Below are 18917 nucleotides of genomic sequence, written 5' to 3'. Positions count from 1 at the left end.
GAGTAACTAATTGCTTAAAAGATCAGTGAAGATACTTTATAAATTAATTCATGAGCAGTACTTCTGCTGTTTTAAGATAAATATTAGCTATTGAAAAATATTCAGCCTTACAAATTGGGACAAGGTGTTTTTTCTGTAAGTCAGTTTGGCCATATGTTCTCTTGCACAGATTTTTTGTTCTTCCTGTTTATATATAATTTGGAAACTATGCCTTGGGAAAAAGATGACTTGAAATTCTGTCTTAATGGTGAGACTGCTTTGCCTCTTGTTTTTCCCAGGTCATAATGAAGGCACTCTAGCAATGAAAGAAGGGGAAATCTTGTACATTATTGAGGAGGACAAAGGAGATGGGTGGACAAGAGCTCGAAGACATAATGGAGAGGAAGGCTATGTGCCAACATCATATATAGATGTAACGCTAGAGAAAAACAGCAAAGGTGCAGTAACCTATATCTAATGGTAAACTGGCAGCTCTCAGTTGTACATTCCCCAGGGAAAATAGTGGAAAAATTGTAAGTTACACAGGCTCGTGGAAAGAATGACAGTATCAGAAGTCAGCAATGATCTCTGTTGTTTGCATGGGGAGTTAGCTATAGTTCTTTTCAGAGATGACCACATGAAATTATGCATCTTACACTGGTCTGTAATTTTGACCAATGTCTTCTGCTTTCCTGCTTTACAAAGCACTAAATCCAATTAAGCTATTGAACTGAAAAAGACCAGGATTCCTCCTTGTTCTGTGGAATACTTAGTTTTTATACAGAACTGAAAAAATACTTAAGTTTTAAAGATCTGTAAGATTTACTATTCCCACTTTTATGACTTAAACTATATTCTTAAAACAGAGATATTTTTCCTCTAATAACTAACTGAACTCAGTTACTGAAAATTATTAATTTCCTTCCTTAGCAAATACTTGGCAGCTTTCACTTCTTAAACGGGAAAATGTTTTCTGATTCTGAAAGTTCAACAAAAGTACTCAGGAAAAAACATTATGATTAAGAAGGACAGAAAGTCCACTGACCTGCCTGTCTCCTTCCTTTTCAGTACTTGTAATGTAGAATGTTCTGTATTGGACATGATGTCATTGTTTTAACTCTAGATACCTTGAACAAACAAAAAGAGATCACATGTAATGCTTGATGTCTTACTGAAAACTCTCTCTGCTCCTGATAAGGGAATGATTTTATATTCTTAATCTGTGCCTGTAAGCTGTGTCTTTGAATTGTATTGTGTTTAGTTTGAAGACAATGTCTTAAATGTGCAGTAATTCTCCTCACTGTTAAATCACTGAGGATTGGAAACTGCATTGCACAACTTGATTACTGGGAAAAAAAAAAAAGCTAATTTCATATTTCTAATGAGAGTTTGTGGAATTAAGTAAAAGGCTAATGTATAGCCACTGAGAATGGCCTGTTAGAACTGAGCACGCTTCTCTGTCTTCTAAAGGCCTTCAGTAACTTTGTTCTTTTCTTTTTCCTCTTGGACTGCAGGTTCCTGAAGCGGGTTTCTGAGAAAATGGGCGAGATCTTGAAGGAGGTTACATGCAGCTGCTGGGGGGGTGGGGGTGGGGAAGGGAGGGGTACTAGACTGGGAGGCCCAAGGGAAAAGCTAGTTGCATGAATGCATGCAGACATACATTTAGTAGTCACTAACATCTTAGCATCTCCATATATAGGTAAGGATGTATTACAAAATCTTCAATTTGTGCAGGAAAATAGAGTTCCATTACCAGAGTAAAAAGGCTACTGCTCCTAAAATTGCTTTATTTTCATTGTCCTAGGTTTTCCCAGGTGCACAAACTATATTTTAGCTTGTGCTGTGTTTTGATTTTCTTAATTACTCTCTTTTCCAACTCACTTTTATTGGCAGTCATTTAGAACCCTGTGTCAGTTATCAGTCTGCCTGTACCACCTCCATGCTCGCCGTTAACCTCCTCCTGCATGCCTAGGACAGTCAGGCATGTTCTCTGTAACACTTTGCCACCATTGCTTGTCTTATTTTGTAACAAATCATTTTCTTTAAATATCTTCAGCACTAGAGTTTCATCCCAGTATCCATGTATGCTGCTATAACAATACCACTGCAACCATCATTACATTCCAGATGTTTGGCATAACTGATAAGAGACCATAAGGTATTTTGTTAATTTGGGGAAATAATGCATCTCAGCTCTAGCCTACAATGCAATCAAGACAAACTCCTAGAACTGTGGTCCATCTTCAGCCCTTCGGTAACCTGTTGTGAGCACTGACAGCCTGGAGCACAACCAGAGGATTCACCACTGCAAGCTAATGACTGTTTTCAGAAGTCAACCACTTGCCATTCAAATGCTGCCTTAAACTCGAGTGCCTAAATCTGTTGTTTGCCAACACTATACTTACAGTACTTACAGTATCCCACAAAGGGCTTTGTGTCTCAGCTCTTTTCACAGTGCTGCAGCTGCTGAGGTAGCCACGGTAGGTGTTTTCTAGAGCTCTGCTTTACTGGATACATGGTGCATCCATGAATTTTATACATTGAACGTCTATCTCTTCATTTGGCGTTAGTATTTTTTTAAAAGATTTTTATGGAAACTGTCTTTTAGTTTTTCACTATGAAGTTCCAATTTCAATTACGGCAGTGCTAGTCCATTCCAGGTGATGTTTCATTGTATGGACCAGTTGACATTTGAGTGATACTTCGTAATGATCTTTGTGCACTTTTACTTGTAAACAATTGAAATTTGGATATGTTTATACGTGTAAATATAGTTGTCTGCAGTGCCCCTATTGCTTATGTTGTCTTGCCTCCCATTTGTGGTTCTATTACTAAATACATCACATCTGATTGATTAGGGTGATAAGAATTAGACTAGAGATGTTGGGGGGAGGGATACTTACATCAACACAAGCTTGTCAACCCAGCCACCTGCTGTTTGGCAGTGTATTATGGAATAATTATTAAAACATCCTGTTTTTCTGGGGTCTGAAGCAATACGTGGATGCAGCAGTGCTGGATTCTTTTTCATTTCAGTGTTATTAGGAACTGTACTACCAGTAAAACTGAATTTGAGTGACTTGTGTAGAGGTTTATTCCTTTTGTTATGTATACCACTATTACACAGCTTGACCTAGTGTACTATGGGGCCTATTAAACTCTAAAGTTTAGATTTTTGGAGCTTGTATACAGGGTTATTTATATAATAATGTGACATTACTCAATACTGACAAAACTACTTAGGTAGTTTTTTGGGTTTGGGGTGTTTGGGGGGATTTATGGGATTGGGGTTGGTTTTTTCTTTTTTTTTTTCATTTTTTAAAATCTAGTGCTTTTTATTTCTGAGAAAACTCAATGATCTTTGTGGGTCCCTTCCAACCCAGAATATTCTGTGATTCTGTAATTCTGTGAAGAGGAGGAAATGTGACTTTTCTGTGTCTTTTCTGGTTAAGGGCCTGTGGTCTGCCTGCAGGTCAGTAATAACACTTCCTGGTAAAAGACTAAATGTTCTTTTCATGCTACTGTTTGTTTTTCTAAAACCAGGATTTGCTTCCTTTGGAGGCAGGTTGCTTTCAAGAGGGATAGTGCAACTTGTATGAGGGTTATTAAACATAGGAAAAAGCATTTGTACTTGCACAGCTTATAAATCATTTATTCTAAAATTCTGAACGTGAGTTGTCTTAAAGAATCAGACATTTTCCAGTAATTTTTTTAATCCTTTTTTTGTGCACATGTTGATTTCCTAAATGTTAAATGCTTTGTTTAAAAATAGTGTTCTCTGTTGAGAATATTTTCATGGAATAAAAAAATCTTTTCATGCCCTAAGTAATTAGCTTCCCCATTTGTCTTCTGTTAAGATTGATAGGCAGACTTTCTTGTTCTGGTGGTAGAAACCTCTGCTGTGATTGTAGATGGGAGGAACAGATTCTGGTGTTGGTTTTGTTGTCCTACTCCAATACTTTCAGTGCTCTAAGTAACATCTCACTCCAAAAATAGGCTTACTGCCAACAAGCACATGCAGCTCTGACTGTAGTTCTTAAATATTTGTACAACTTCTGAGGATAACCCTTATACACCAATTCTGTATGTGACAAAGTGGGATTTGCAGCTAAAACTCTGTATAATAAACACTGTGCATGCTGATTTCCTATAAAACGTGGTAACACCTCATGCTTCGCCTTTATCCAAGGAAAAAGAAAAAGTACTTACCACAGTGGTTCACCTCAGTGAAAGAAGTAAGTTTAATGCACACATACACCCAGATTTAGTCATGTCTGAAAGCATTTTAATTATCTGGATTGTTTGTTTTTGCCATTTCATCATTCATTCCTGGCAGCGTAGCTGTTGTGCAGGCTCCAGCAAAAGCTGAAGTACTACAGTTGCCGTCTTAAAAAAAGCAAGTTGTCCCAACACATACACAAACTAATTTTCTAGTTTCATAGACACAGTGATGTTTGAGCCACTGGTTACAGATACAGGATAATTTCTGCAACTTTCAGTGTTTCTGCAATCTGTAAATATGCAAATTATTTTGCATAAAGATACACTTCACAATTCTATCTACAGTGTTTTTATATTCATGAAAAGAACATTATACAACAGTTTTTCTGCCATGTCAGATACTTAATCTATCATTTTATTTACACTATTTGCTTCATCTTAAGATGCCAATGCCCTTACTCCTTGGCATCATTAAAACATTACAACTCTGGGGAAATAAAGGGATAACCTAACTGTTTAAAGGGATCAGTAAATGACTTGGTGACACAGTAAATAAATAATTTGTTTAGAAATCAGTAGTTTTAAAACAAGTGTGCATTGTGCAGTTAAAAGTTCTAAAGATCTTGTGAAATGCAAGAAGTCTGTGCAGTATGAAATTGCCAGAAGAATGCTAAGGTTATTTCAAGTATATCACTTAAATAGTGTTTCCAGAGTCTTATATACTTAATTGTTCCACCAGCTTCACTGGAGGAGGTTCCAGTTTTCGGGAAAGTGCAGTTAAGATCCGGTTGAATTTCTCATATCTTTCACTTTGATTAACCTGTGCTCCTTTGCTGCCCCAGAGCAATCTCATTTGAAATTCTGTCTTGAAGATTTCACTCAGCTCTTCATCTGGCTGGAAACCTAGTAAGTAAAAAGAATCCCACAGTATCACCACCAGGCAAATTTTTTTGTTCTGTAGACGTGGCTTTTAAACTGTCTTCTCCCCAAAGAAGCTGTAGTATGCTGGGTTCCTTTTGCACAGATTTTAACAAGCTAATAAAACAGTGAAGAAAATCCTTTCCAGCTCTGACATTCTAGTAGCACACAAATGGCTCTAAGGACACTGGGACAGGCTATCATTTGCTCAGTTCTAATGAGCTAGAATTGTCATTATAGTCAGACCTTAAATATAATTAATGACATATACATGCTGCCTGCAGAAATTACTATATTTCTCCCCACACTCTTAACTTTTCCACTGCAAGTTTAAAAAATAAAGTCACTTTATTAACAAGTTACTGCTTTTTGGCTGTAAGTGGTCAGGATCTCACTGCTGCAACTTGCACCATTGTAAAGAATATCTTAGGGTGGTATTTTAGTTGTAATAATCACAGTAGGAATTTTAGATTGTACAGAAGATAGGAAGTTATCCTCAGTCTTTACTGTACTTCAGTTGCCAGAAGGGTCAGCATATTGAGTCATGAGAACTTTGAGTATGTTTAGCAAAAATGCTTGCTGGAGAGCTGTAGTGATGAGTAATTTTCTGTCTGCTTTTAAATAATATTCATGTTGTCCTCAGACTGAGTTTCCTGCAGGACATTTGTTACTATCTCAGCTCCTGCCAAAGAGGAGAAGAATTTCTCTCTCTGACTTCCAGGGGCACTTGGCCAGGGACACAAGCCCCAGCTGATGTTTCAGTGCAGCAGTTTCTCCTACCTTGCAGCAGCTGCTCTGCTGTCAGGCGAAATGTCTCCGCATGCTGGGCGATCAGGCGAGCTGTGCCCAAGTGCCTGAGCATTATTTCACCACTTTGGTCACTGCTTTCCCACAGCTCCATGCCTTCAAAAACAACAGCCTGGCGCTCCATCAAGGTAACAAGAGGCATCAGCAATGGCACTGTTATGTTGTTCTGTGGAGCACTGATAGTTTCTGGAATAGAGTAACACATCAGACATTATTGTTAACTGAAGAAGGTATTGTAAATGCAGTGTTATTTTTTTGAGTTGGAACCTACTCTTTCTCTTCCATCTTTCAAATGGAAGACAAATATTCTTCAAAAACCTTACCTCAAATATACCTGTCCCACCAGTTCCCAGTGAACTGGCTGGGGAAGAAGACCAGGACAAATCAGTGTTGGAAAACTATTTGCTACAGGGCAAGGCTCTTTTGAATTACTAGATGGTGCCACAGAGATTTTAAACACTTTTTTAAAAACACAGACATTAAACATTTTCAAAATCAAGTCATTCCAATAAAAATAGCCATGAGGCTAAAAAGTTTTCACTGTCTACCTGTTCTCTTGGAGAAATGTTCTGAGAAATTATTTTCTCTGCCTTGCATTCCTTTAGAAAGTAGAGCTGCAAAGATCCTGGCACAGGGGCACCTAATGTGACCAGAAAAATTACCAACCCCTTCTTTTTATTTGAGGATTCCTCCTCTGATCCAATAGACAAAGCAAGTAAGAAGCAAAAGCTGCCAGAATCAATTCTACTGTGAGTAAAGAGTTTTTTTCCCTGTCTTTGAGACAATGTGTCAGTTTCTGCTTGACACAGAAGTATGGATGTGGGAAGAAGGTTATAGTCTGCAGGGATACAGGCACACAAACACATACTGATGTTCGGTTGGCAGACTGTTTGCTTCTATTTGTTATGGCATTATACAGGTTTACCTAATCATTTTAACATACAATGCACAGCTGTGGAAAGAGCAGCTGCCTCATCTCCCCACGCAGGAAATCAGTACAGGGAGGATTAAAATGCAGAATAGAAACCAGTGTCACTCATACTCACTAGTCCATGCATCTTGTCCTTCATGCAAAGCTTTGCAAGATGGTTTCAGCTGTTTTTCATACATAATGGCAGTCTGGGTATAACAATGTCTTAGAGCAGTCCAGGTTTGTTCTAATCTACTGACCTGTTCATGCAAAATAGAGAATACCCATTATGGACTCCACAACAAACGCAGGAAAAGCACACTGCTAGTCATAGTGTCACAGAATAGTCAAGAAGACTCTGTTCTGCTGTCCTCTCTAGTCTTGATGAAATTGCTCAAATTAAATAAGCCATCAAACAACTCCACATTTTGGAACATAAAGAGAAGCAGATTTTTACCTGTGGCATTTCCAGTGCTTTCATAATGGCAGAAAATCCATATAAATCCCCTAGTGACTCCTTCAACTCCACAGCAACCTGGATGATCCTGTTTAATGTTGCTGCTCTGTCTTCTACATTTCCTGTGCAACCCAAGATATCAACAGCTATTCCTATTGCCATGGTATTGTGCCTGTAAGTGAAACAATTTATGCAACTGATTACGAATTACTAAATTTACATGTGTTCAAGGAAGATCAGTTCAAAGGTGTATTTCTGTCTTGGTGTGCTCAGCAAATTTAGTCTTACCAACATCTTTGCACCAAAACCAATAATGACATATGGAATAAATACAGGCCTTAAATTAATGTTTTAATAACTTCTCCTGAGATATTACTAACTATACAAAATTCTGCTCAAGCAATGAATGAATGAACACTTTTTGGAAAATTGCCCCAATTCCCTTTGTCCTCCACATTCAAATCCTGTGACATGCCCCCCCCCCCAAATCTCAGAAATCAAACTACTGAAATATGAAGCAGAAAATGCACATCAGAACACCTTAAGTGTCCCCCTTAACTTGTGCAGAGGGTTTTCAGAAAGCTTTGCTGATAATTTTTTACTTTGTTAAATCACCTAGCCTCTTCCCACCTGCAGAAGGACACTATCTTTCAGTCTCCTCCACACACACCTCAGATAGATTATAGGTCCCCTGAATTTTAGGTTACTTGAGCTTGTAAAGGAGAGCTGATGGCATTCAGCTGTTCCAAGGACTCTGCTTTCAGCACCTTTCCCCTGTCCCTGTACTACACATGACAGTTGCTTTATGACCTTAGGGAATCTCTTCCTATAAACTGTACACATGAATTCAGGGAACTTGCAGGAGAGCATTCTTGGAGGAAATGAGAAGGGCAGTGCAGCCATGCTCCGAGCTTCTGGCCATCTGCCCTGGAAATGAGGAACAGGAACATTTACCTCTCAATCAGGTCAAGGCGCAGCTGATGTCCGTAAGGCAAGGTGATCAGTTCAAGACCAGAGTTCCCTCCCATATTCCTCCTCATCTCTTCAGAAACTTCTACTATCCTTGCCACCTGTCAAGTGCAAAAAACTCTGCATGAATAAAACTTTAACTGACACATGTTCAGTGCCTTATACAAAAAAGCCAAGGAAATTTTTTATTTACATGATGCAGCCATCAGAAAACATAAAAGGTGTGACCAAAATGCTTTATCAAACTCCATCCTCTGCTTCCAGAAAGAGATTACTATGCAAGTTCCAGGAAATGTAGTGCTCTCTCAGCCTGATCCTTGTCAGAGAAGCACTGCTCCTTGCCTTAAGGACATACACACTTGCTTTGCCTTTTTCCTTTCTAAAAAAACTGCTCAAAATGTTTTTGGTTACACCACAGAGTCCTAAAGATGAATTAGCAAAAGGGCTAAGGAGGACATAGTACTGAGTGCCTTACAAAGTCAGTGTGTGAAAGCTGACACCCTCGCCAATTTGTCTTTGCTTTTTAAACATATTATATTAGCTACTAGTTATCTCAATAACAATTATAACTGCTAATAATAAGCAAAACCACATTAATATGATGGTGTAAGATTACAAACCAATCTGCCTGCAATTTTCTGATACACCCATCAGCAGGCTATTTTGTCTATGAAATGATGAAAGCAATCTGGGCTGCACAACAAGCCTCACCAGTACAAAACAGCACTGTAGAAAAACCTGTTTCAGTTCTAGAGATGCAGGAGTGATACGAAGCCCCTGGAGACACTGACTGCTATTCCATCACAGGTATGCAAATGGCAAATACTCACCTCATCGCTTACCATATGGGTGATTCCTTATTAGAAATGTCATTATTTAAAAGGCAAACTGAATTACTGATGACACACAGAAGACATATGAACTTTAGCCTGGGTTCTCAGTACAAAGCATTCATTCTGGCCCAATTCATATGCCAATCTCATTGCATCATGCAGTTCTTATCAGTGCAGTCTATGCAACAAGTTGCCAGTAAATGGCAGGCATTGGCTCAGCACTCGGAGGCAAACATCAAATAACTTCTCTACCTGTCCCAGCTAGTTACTGTTCCTGCTCCAAAATCCAAAAATCTGTTTCTGCAAAGCCCTCCAATGACTCTTAATTAATTCCAGCAGGCTAGTTGGTGCCTTAGCTCCATTGCAAATTTACAGTATTTAAAATATGGGGTCTAATAATGAGCTAATTGAATATAATATATGCATACATACATATATATAAACTTACTACTTCTCTAAGGCATGCATATCCTATACCTTCAAGCAACATACTCTTTAACAATATATTAAAGATAATTTAGTTCTTAGGTTGAAGGAAGGAAGGAGAAAGTGAATTTTGGAACTAAAATGTTAGAGAATGCTATTAATACTCTTGGAATCATAGTAAAGAAGCCTCAATCTACCACTTCTGAGAAGAGTGAGCAGTTGTGGAGCTGAGTTTTTCTGAGTCGTCTGGTCTGCAGGAAGCCTCACTCAGCAGCAGCCAACAGTGCTACTGAGGAGAGAAAAAGCTGTGTTTGCTGTTGGCAGGCCCCCAGCAGCTGGCAGGACTCACACACTCGGCTGCTGCAGGGAACTGCCCCCTCCTCAGGCCTACGGTGTCCATCAGTGCAGCAGCACCAGCAGAGTGCTACAGATGTGCTTCTGGAGTATCACCATTCCCACTGCCCTCCCTGTCTGCAATGGAGTTGCCCACTAAGTAGCCATGTGTTTTGCTTCTCAAACTGTTCTTAAAAAGATGAAAACCACCAAAGCCCAGTGAAGTGGGGGGGTTAGATACCCACCGCACCATTTGGTTCCTGTAGCTGCTCTGCAGCAGGTAACAGCTCTCAGTCATGCCAGCAAGATGGTGCAGATCTAACTGCAGTTACACAAAGTCATCATCTCATTAGGAGATGATTCTCCTGTCTTTCTGATCCATTAGCTGATCTTCAAGCCCTGGCAGATGACCAAAGTCTACAATGTGAAAAATAGTTCTTTGTATTTTTTACATCTTTCTAAGCAATTCCACTAGCAGAGTTCTCTCACAGGAGAGGAGAGCACAAGTCCTGATAGCTATTTTCCCACACCACCTATCCAGCTGTAAGAGAGGAACTCAGACAAAAGAGCAGCCGGTTTTAGAAGTTTAAATATATTTAGTTCCACTGAACAACGTATATAATGGCCATGTGGCAACCAGGTCTGCCTGCTCTTTGCCCAAACGAGCTATTTCCTGTCGTGAGCAGTTCTTCCCACAGTGCTTCACAGCACAGAGAGCTCTTCCTCCAATACAGGAGAAAGGCTGAATCACAGGTATGCAGCAACTGATAGGAGATTTAAAAGACATATGGGACTTGGAGAATTTGAGTCTAAAGTCAAGCATAACGAGAGACCTTTAGTCCAAAGAGTTTGTGAACATTTTTCTCCAAATGAAAAAAAAAACCTAAAAATTCCTGTAAGCAATACAAACATTACATTAGCTTCAAATCTACCCATTATTCTTTTCAAATCAGTTCTTTTGAAGTCTAAACTGGGACAATATAAAATAAAATGCATGATCTTTTTTTTTACCTTGCAGTCCATTCTAAGAATATGCTGTGCAATAATTTTTGGGTTATTGTTGGTGCAAAGCTCCTTAACTCTTCTTAACATGGATGTTTCCAATGGCTTGTTTTCAGGAGGAAGTAGTTTGGATTCAAAATCATTCGGTTTAAAACTAGACACCATCTCATAAACTGGTACAGAAAAGATGCTGTCTTCCTCAGTCATCTGAGTTGAAGCTTCTAAAGGATCTGCAGTGTTCATTGTAGGATCATCATCAAGGATCAAATAGTTTGTTTCGGAGTGCCTGAATGTTCCCCTCTCCTTTTGTGTCAGATGTTCCACATAGCTGTTTTTCTGACACAAGTGTTGTTTTGTTGCTGTTGGATGCCTGGCAGGGTTTAGTTCACAATAGTGTCCTTCAGAACTGTGGGAAGCCAAAGGAGAATCTGGGGGCTTCATCAGGGGTGCTTTGCTGGGTTTAGGTGGAGGCTTTGGACAGAGTTGACTGTCTGATCCTCTAAGAGCTTCCCCTAGCAGTGACTCTGATGTGACTTTCTGAACAACTGTGGGGCTTAGAGATGGTTCACTGCCTGTTCTAAATGCAGGTGAGCTTGGACAGGAGTTTGCATCTGCTTCAGGTAATCGAGATGGATGTCTTGAACCTGTAGGGGAAAACAGTGTTTTAGAAGGCCAAAATACATACAATTCCTGGTGCCTCTGCCAGGGTTCATGTCCTAATGCTATTTCCTAAGGATAATATTGTCAGATCATGTTAATTATTTGCTGGCAAAATGGTATATTTTGAGGAACGACCTAGCCAGCAAATTCCATTCACTTGCTGATCCTCCCAAAATCGCAAACACATGGAACAGCTGCACCATAGTATTATTCTGTGGTAATGCTGACAGTAATTCCAGTCACTGCTGCATACATAGGCTATCCTGTCAGAGCTGGACAGCCTCCATGGCTTGGAATAGGAGGTTTCTTTGTAACCTGATCTAGACTATAAAAACAGCAACTTCCAGCCGCACCGTGTAAAAGGTGAGTCAGTCATTGCTGAGAACGACAAGTTTGAGATGAAAGCAAAACTCCCCGAAGTCAAGCCTGAACCTGAAATAAAGTATGGAAGGAATGAATTTCAGGAATGCTAATCTTTTTGTGAAACAGAGCTAGTTTGAAAAGCTGGAGAAACACAGCCATATACTTCTGTGTATTTATGCCTCATCCTGTACCCGCTGCATATGCAAACCTTGGCATCCAGTATGGGATGAGTCCTGTGTCAGACATTCCCAATCTGCAGTTCTCAGCGCATTTGCTGGTATCTACAGCAAAATGGCCAGTTGCATCATGTGGGTGTTACTGCTTGATTCCAGATATAAAACAAAAACTCCAAATCCCAGCCTGTCACCATCCTTAAGCAGTATGGTAACAGAACCTACTCAGAGGATCCTATGACAAAATGCACAGCAGTACTCTTCAGGCTGTTATAATACCAAAATAAAAGTTTCTGCAGCCATGGATTGGAATAATCAATTCAACTACAGATGGACAGAAACTTACTTTATAAATGTCTGTCCATCCCCCTGTTAAAACACAGGAGCACACCCTTTCTATCAAAATACAGTCTCACTATACAAATACTTAATATTCTCTTTGCCATAAGAGCTCTTCCTACAACAGGCATGAAAAATTCTAACAGTACCATATTCAAAATGAGCAGCCTTGGAAGTCAAATACTAGTTTGCCCACATGGGAAGAGATGCATTATTGCAAGCTTCTGTAGACAAGTGTGTTAGTATGGAAACAATTGCTTAAACCTTTGAAGAATCTGAGAAATAAAATGCCCCTATCAACAACTGATCCAACACCCTGGATCCCTTGCTTAGGATGAGAGTGGCTATGGAACCAGCCAGCAGCAAAAGGAATGAAAAGCAAAACGGATGGAGGGTAAAGAGATTGAGGGAGATGGAAGAACAGAACTGAGTACAAAAGCCTTGCTAGTGTTTTTCTCCTAGAGAGGAACATTACCTCATCTGCATAGTTTACCCTGAGAAAAAGTGGTTACCAGAATTTCCATGAAACACCACTTCTACTACTTAATAAAATTTTGTCAGAAAGACATGAGTGAAACAAGTCAGTTCTTGTCAAGCACAAATGAGGAAAGGTAATACCATCAAAAAAGGTATTAATGCCAACCACAGGTGACATTTTTTTGGTGTGGAAGCCTGCTGAGTTGTGTGCTAAGGTTCTCAACTAGCTGGTGCGTTGTAAATAAAAATCCTGTTCCAGTGACTTGAAGAGCAAGCAGTGTGCTAACACAGCTTACAGTGGCCATTAAATATAACTGTATTTACAGTACTCCGAACATTCAGCAGTCTCACTTTGGTCTGAAGAGTAACAGACCACCTGGACACACACCGATTCTAAGCATGAAACTTCTGATTACAAAACATACCTATTAGCAGATAGCTCTCTGATTGGTGAGCCTTTAATGGGAATCTTTTCTCCAGAACATGATCCAAACTAGCTGGCTGGCTACCACTTTTTTCTTTGTTTCTGGGGTAAACAAAAATGCAAACAAAACCATATTAATATATGCAACACTTAGCTACAAATCTAACTGTCAGCATATATCATAACCAGTGCAAGGATCATTAGCTTTCCACTTGGGCAACTTATGATAATAAAAGGTACTTCATTCATTCATAAACTGCTGTTGTAGTGGCAGTGAAATGGGCTATACCATGCATCCCCCTGCAGCATTTATGAAGGTATTTCTTTGAACATTGAAACTTTCTAATGGAACATTTGATTTGGACACTGAAATTAGGACCCATTATCCCACAGTTGGTGTTTTTATTTTGGGAGTCAACTATGGAAAACCAGACTTCTCCAGAGCAGCAGCAAAATGTTATTTTAATCCTTTTTCTTACATGGTCAAGATTTGCCAAGTCACTGCAGTGCTGTTGTGCTTCCAGAGTCTACATTTGCTCTCACTTTGTAGATTTGCTGATCCTCTGCTAAAAATCAGCAAACCCTCATGTCCGCTGTTCCATCTCAAATCAGAGTGAAAACTCACATCATCACCTTCATTAGGAGCTGATACACTTAACTCCATTTCCTTCCATAAGGACAGCAAAATTAAGGTACCTCAAAAGATTTCCTCTGGGTATGCTCTGCTCCGGGGACTGCATGCTGGATATACCAAGACTCAGCCTTTTGGCAGTTTCTGTTTTTCCTTCAGGGGTGCTTGCCTCTTTTTGTTGGACTGGGGTTACACCGTATTTTTCTTCTAGACACCTGAGAGGCACAGTCCTGTTGATAGGCTGAAAAATAATTGCTCCACTCTGCTTTGATATTGGTGTGCGACTCCCAACATAGTACCTGACTAAGCCAGGGATAGTGTCAAAACTTTCCAGTTCAAACTGATACTGAACACGACAGTAGGCTTCATTGAGTCTTAGAACTGTTTTGTTGATTTTAAAATGCTGAGGGGTATTTTTCCACTGACAGGTAAGAACAAAGTTCCCAGGACTGGAGAGAGAATCCCTAATCAGAAAATCTCCATCTCTCTGAACTAGGCCTTCTGCCACCTTTGAGGAGAAAGAATTACACAAAAAATTACTTTCAGAATCAGAAAACAATACGTTAACACAAAATATTCTTAAACACAGGAATTAATTTGGCCACACTGGGAGGACAGACAAAGCCACAAATAGAAAGCAAGCATGAAGTGTGGTAGAAGAATGATGTCTCCAATTCTAAATTAAAAACTCATCCCACAACAGAGATCTGGAAGGGCTTCTTGGAAGGAGCCAGCAGCCAGAAGCTGACCCACTTTTGCATGTGTATTCCTTCTAGTTTGCTAACAGAAAATAAGGCATGAAGGCAAAGCAGTGACCCAGGATTTTAAGTTTAAATCATCTGAATATAGAGTCACACTGAAGTTTAGAAGCCATTAATACAAGATCCTGGATTCCGCCCTTTCATTGTTACCTTACACGACAGAAGCTTTCCTGTTTTTATTCTTTGTGAACACTGCATGTGAATACTACTGACTAGGAAGAGTCAGACATCTTGTTTTTCTGTTTTGAGTTAGTCCTTTCATGCGATAAAAAGGACGCCAAGAGCCAAGTGCCGAATGTGTGGCAGCTGAGCTGGCCGTGCCCCGGGGCTGAGGGAGGCCCGCAGGGGGAGCTCCAGCGGCTCTGGAAGCTCCAATCCAACCCCAGCCTTGACACGTTTTTGTAAGGATCAAAATTTAAGTGATTGCATTGATTTTGTTGCGGCTTTTTTCCTCTCCCCCCAGTTCAAGTGCAAGAAAGAAAATAAATAACACTTTAACTTTCGTTAAGAATATTGAACCACATTAGTGTCAGTGTTCTCCAAACAATATGTGGTCATAAGTATTCTCAAATAAAGCTTAAATTCCATTTCCAGATTTACTCAGTGCACAGAAATCCTGAAATACATATATTTTCCACCAGGTCTGCCCTGCATACTTCCTCGGCCCCATTTTATGCCAAGCTATGTGATAAATACCATGGCTTTCATACAAATAGGCATTATGTTCCTACTAAATTAATTCAGGCACCAGATAGGTGTATAGCACTTCAGTGAAATTCTGCTTGTCAATAAAAGCTCAAAGCACATTTGGCAACGCAAAGACCACGTACCTGCCGAGGAATACGTCCGTGGTACCAGGCATGGCTACGCAAGTCTTCACTACTCAGCTGCAGCTCCTCCTCTAACTCCTTCTTCAGTTTTTCCGGGCTGTTGTCCATAACTTGCCTCTCCCTAGAAAACTGCAATAAAAGATTAAAAGCTTCAGCTGTGCCAAGTTTAGTGATTAACATTTTACCTGGGTTATAACTTCCATCATATGACCTGCACTGGAATGCAGGTGCTGCTTTCAGCCGGCTGGCTTGGCTTTGCTCTCTAGATTGTATTGCAAACCCCAGCATTCTGTGAGATAACGTGATTGTTCTACACTGCACAGAATGGAGCAAAGTGTTCTGTCTGTACACCAAACTAATAATGACACACCTACAAAGTCACTTCTCTTACTTCCTCTTTCCAATAAGAGTTCTAACTATATCCAAAAAAATGGAGCTGGACCCAAACACCCTGCTGGCAATATTCTTTGTCCTGTTTAAACTTCCATTTAAAATTTAGATTCTTTACCACCAGCCCACTTTGAACCCATCTAGCTAAGAACATTCCAGGCTAATCTGGACACACCTAGTTGTTAATTAATTATGTTGCACTAAATTTGCCAAAGTAAAATTTCAATCTTAAAGGGCTTACTCCTAATGGTCATTAAATCTGCACATCCAAGATGTTCCCTTCCTAAAGGGCCTTGTTGGTCTTGTTGCCCCCTAGCATGAAATGCATCAGTTTTGCTTGAAGACATCTCCATCACCACTATACAACTACTGTAAGATTTTCTGGAAAATTTCTGCCTTCATCTCTTCTTGGAGCACAGCTTTCATGCTGGCCCACTCTGGCTCACTAGTTCTTATGGATGCAGTGTTGCTAACACTGAGGTGCACGATCTTCTCCGGAGCAGCCACATACTCCTGCATAAGCACTCAGGGCAGGAAAGTACTTTGGACTTCCTTTCATTCTCCAAGGGCTGGGACTCCAGCCCATCTTTGTTGTGCTGAAAAGTTTCAAAAGCCTGCGAACATGTTCTACAGTGATCAAAGAATCAGAGTATACCCTCTCTTCAGAGAAAGACCATTAAAAAAAAAAAAAAAAAAAAAAAAAAAGGGATAAGGAGAGAGAGAGAGGGGGCCTCCAGCTGGTGCACAGACTAAAATGCAGCATTTTGCTCCAGTGCATTATGGTTGTTTTTCTTAGGTCTGGATATGAGCCAAAGCTCACCGGTTCCTTTAACTGACACACTGATCCAAATAAGGAACACATGCATTATTTTAAAAAGAACTGGGAAGGCTTGCTCACCAATTCCTGTTCTTTCCACGAACACTGCTCTCTATAGCTCTTTCTTCTTCACATTGAATACTCACAGCACCTAACCATGGGAGCAGGTGGCACACATTTAACACTTCTTTCAACGATCCTCCCTGCAATTTCAGGCAGACTGAATTACAACAGATTACCAGACAGCAGATTTTTGGTGGAATAATGCCAGAGGAGGCATCCTGCTGCCAAGACAATTTAAACATGCTGGGAGCCAGAGAAATTCTGAGATAAATTCTCCTCTTCTCTCTGCTTTTCTCAGAGAAAACTAAGGCTTCTCTTAGACAAACACTAGTAGCTAAAACAGAAAGGTGGAAGATAAAAACAACCTGGTAAACAATCACTTTTCACCTTGGTTTCCCTTCTGTGAACCAGAATAAGGTGTTATTTATCCATAAAAATCTGGTTAAAAATGGACAAGCATTTTCATCAATAAGTAAATTCTTTGTGCATTTGTACATCAAGGTTTTGCATCAACTCCTTCCAAGCTTTATGTGAAGTCTGTGCAGGAAGAAACCATGCCACAAAAAAAGAGAAGACCTTCACTTAAAAGGCTTGTTCATAAACCCAGGTACAACATGAAGAGGTGAAGTTACTGGATATAGAAGGAGTAACAGAAGAGGCTTGATGAGGACTGAAGTTCAAAACCATATTGAAGTGTCAAAACATAGTCAGGTAAAGCCAAAAATTCCTCCTCCACCCCAAACCCTTGTGACCTATCAGACAGGACAGGTGAAGGACCTCTGGCATATACCTACTGCTTGTATGTCCCAACTCAAATGGCTGCGAAGCCATTTAAAGCTGACTGGCAATGATTCTAAAATTAACAGCCATTTCACTGGCACATCTTAAGAGAACAATAGCAAGTCTTAAAACATCTACACAAGCTGAAGGTAGAGCGAAGAGCACACAAATTGAGCTGAGGCTTTTCAAGAGTACCTTTCCCCCTAATTGCACAAGGAAGTGGCTGGAGAGCTTTTAAAATACCCCCTCCAGGGTAAACAAAGGCATCCAGCTGCAATGGTGTTACAAGCTCTTGAAGTCACAGCTGTGTGTTTTGCTGATCTTCTGAGAAGAACTATTACTGTAATGTGAATCATGTTTAAGGTTTAAAAGACGGTTTTGACTGAATAGAGATCTTAAAAGAACCCAAAGCTATTACAGAAATTGATATCATCATTCCAAAAGCATCTCACTGTATCTCAGTGGTAGGCGGAGCTATTGTAAATAGAACAGACTATAGGATACAAAGGCAATAACTGAATTTGCTTAAGAGAGTAATACTTTTAGCCAACAAAAAGAACTATAGGTCTTTACCAAAGACCTATATAGGATGAAATGGAGTAATTTCATCCATGGTACTGACACGAATTATCTTAAAAATATCAGGATGATCCACTTAGAGATACACATTAATTACAAATACAGCATAGAAACCTAGAATTTCTTCTGGTGGTTGAATGGATTTTTCATTACTCAAATGAAGTTAATGAGATACATACTGCATTTGAACTACACCTAACAACACAGCAAGAAAAACATTTAATCAGTACAAACCAACTAAATTCTTAACATTCATAATTACTGATTTGTTAAAAATCCTCTCCACCATGGAATATACTCTGATTGCCACAGAGGTCAGTTATCTCCTGAGATGAAGCAAACATGCTTAAATAAACTTCATGCAATTCAGAATTTAGTGAAAGAACTCCAGTGGCTAGCACAAATCCCAGGATACACAAGGGGAAAGCTGCCTAGGTAAGCAAGTTTAGTTATAGCATGTCTTCCTGGACAGTTTTTGTTCACTGACACTGGTTTCTTATAGAAACTATGTCTACCAAAGGAGATTTGTGACTGATGAACTGTCTGTAATCTCACCAGCCTAAACCCTTCTATGCTAAACACTACACCGAAGGCCTCTGCTCTGGAAGAATCTCTGCATACAGTGAACTTCACATCATGCAAAGCTCAAAAATCACTCCAGGCACAACCTGTGCAAGCCTGTAAATAAGTAGAGGGTGGGCTTACAACAATTATTAGCTATGCCAATTTCAAAAGAAAAGGGGACTTACTCCATACAACACAATGCAGATACTTC

General features: G+C 39.8%; 2 protein-coding genes across 6 annotated transcripts in view; one reads left to right on the top strand and one right to left on the bottom strand.

Annotated features, from left to right (window-relative positions):
- FNBP1L (formin binding protein 1 like) overlaps positions 1–4126 on the top strand; it is a 58244-nt gene extending 54118 nt beyond the window's left edge. For 2 of the 3 annotated variants that reach the window (XM_082286789.1, XM_082286791.1), the window contains one exon: positions 279–4126. In XM_082286789.1, coding sequence (XP_082142915.1) covers positions 279–457 — 179 coding nt within the window. In that variant the 3' untranslated portion in view covers positions 458–4126. The remainder of the gene's footprint in view (positions 1–278) is intronic. The other variant, XM_082286790.1, reaches the window with a different exon arrangement.
- Positions 4127–4242: 116 nt separating this feature from the next.
- Positions 4243–18917, bottom strand: part of BCAR3 (BCAR3 adaptor protein, NSP family member) — a 69026-nt gene continuing 54351 nt past the window's right edge. For 2 of the 3 annotated variants that reach the window (XM_082286788.1, XM_082286786.1), the window contains 9 exons: positions 15514–15642; positions 13988–14430; positions 13293–13393; positions 10865–11499; positions 8247–8362; positions 7293–7464; positions 6972–7095; positions 5899–6111; positions 4243–5103 (listed from right to left, as the gene is read on the bottom strand). In XM_082286788.1, the coding sequence (XP_082142914.1) occupies positions 4916–5103; positions 5899–6111; positions 6972–7095; positions 7293–7464; positions 8247–8362; positions 10865–11499; positions 13293–13393; positions 13988–14430; positions 15514–15642 (2121 nt within the window). In that variant the 3' untranslated portion in view covers positions 4243–4915. The remainder of the gene's footprint in view (positions 5104–5898; positions 6112–6971; positions 7096–7292; positions 7465–8246; positions 8363–10864; positions 11500–13292; positions 13394–13987; positions 14431–15513; positions 15643–18917) is intronic. The other variant, XM_082286787.1, reaches the window with a different exon arrangement.

This window comes from Coloeus monedula (assembly GCF_965178545.1).
Source record: "Coloeus monedula genome assembly, chromosome: 9".
NCBI classification, from domain to species: Eukaryota; Metazoa; Chordata; class Aves; order Passeriformes; family Corvidae; genus Coloeus; species Coloeus monedula.
Note: the sequence above shows the minus strand (reverse complement) of the source record. Positions and strands in the feature narration are given on the sequence as shown.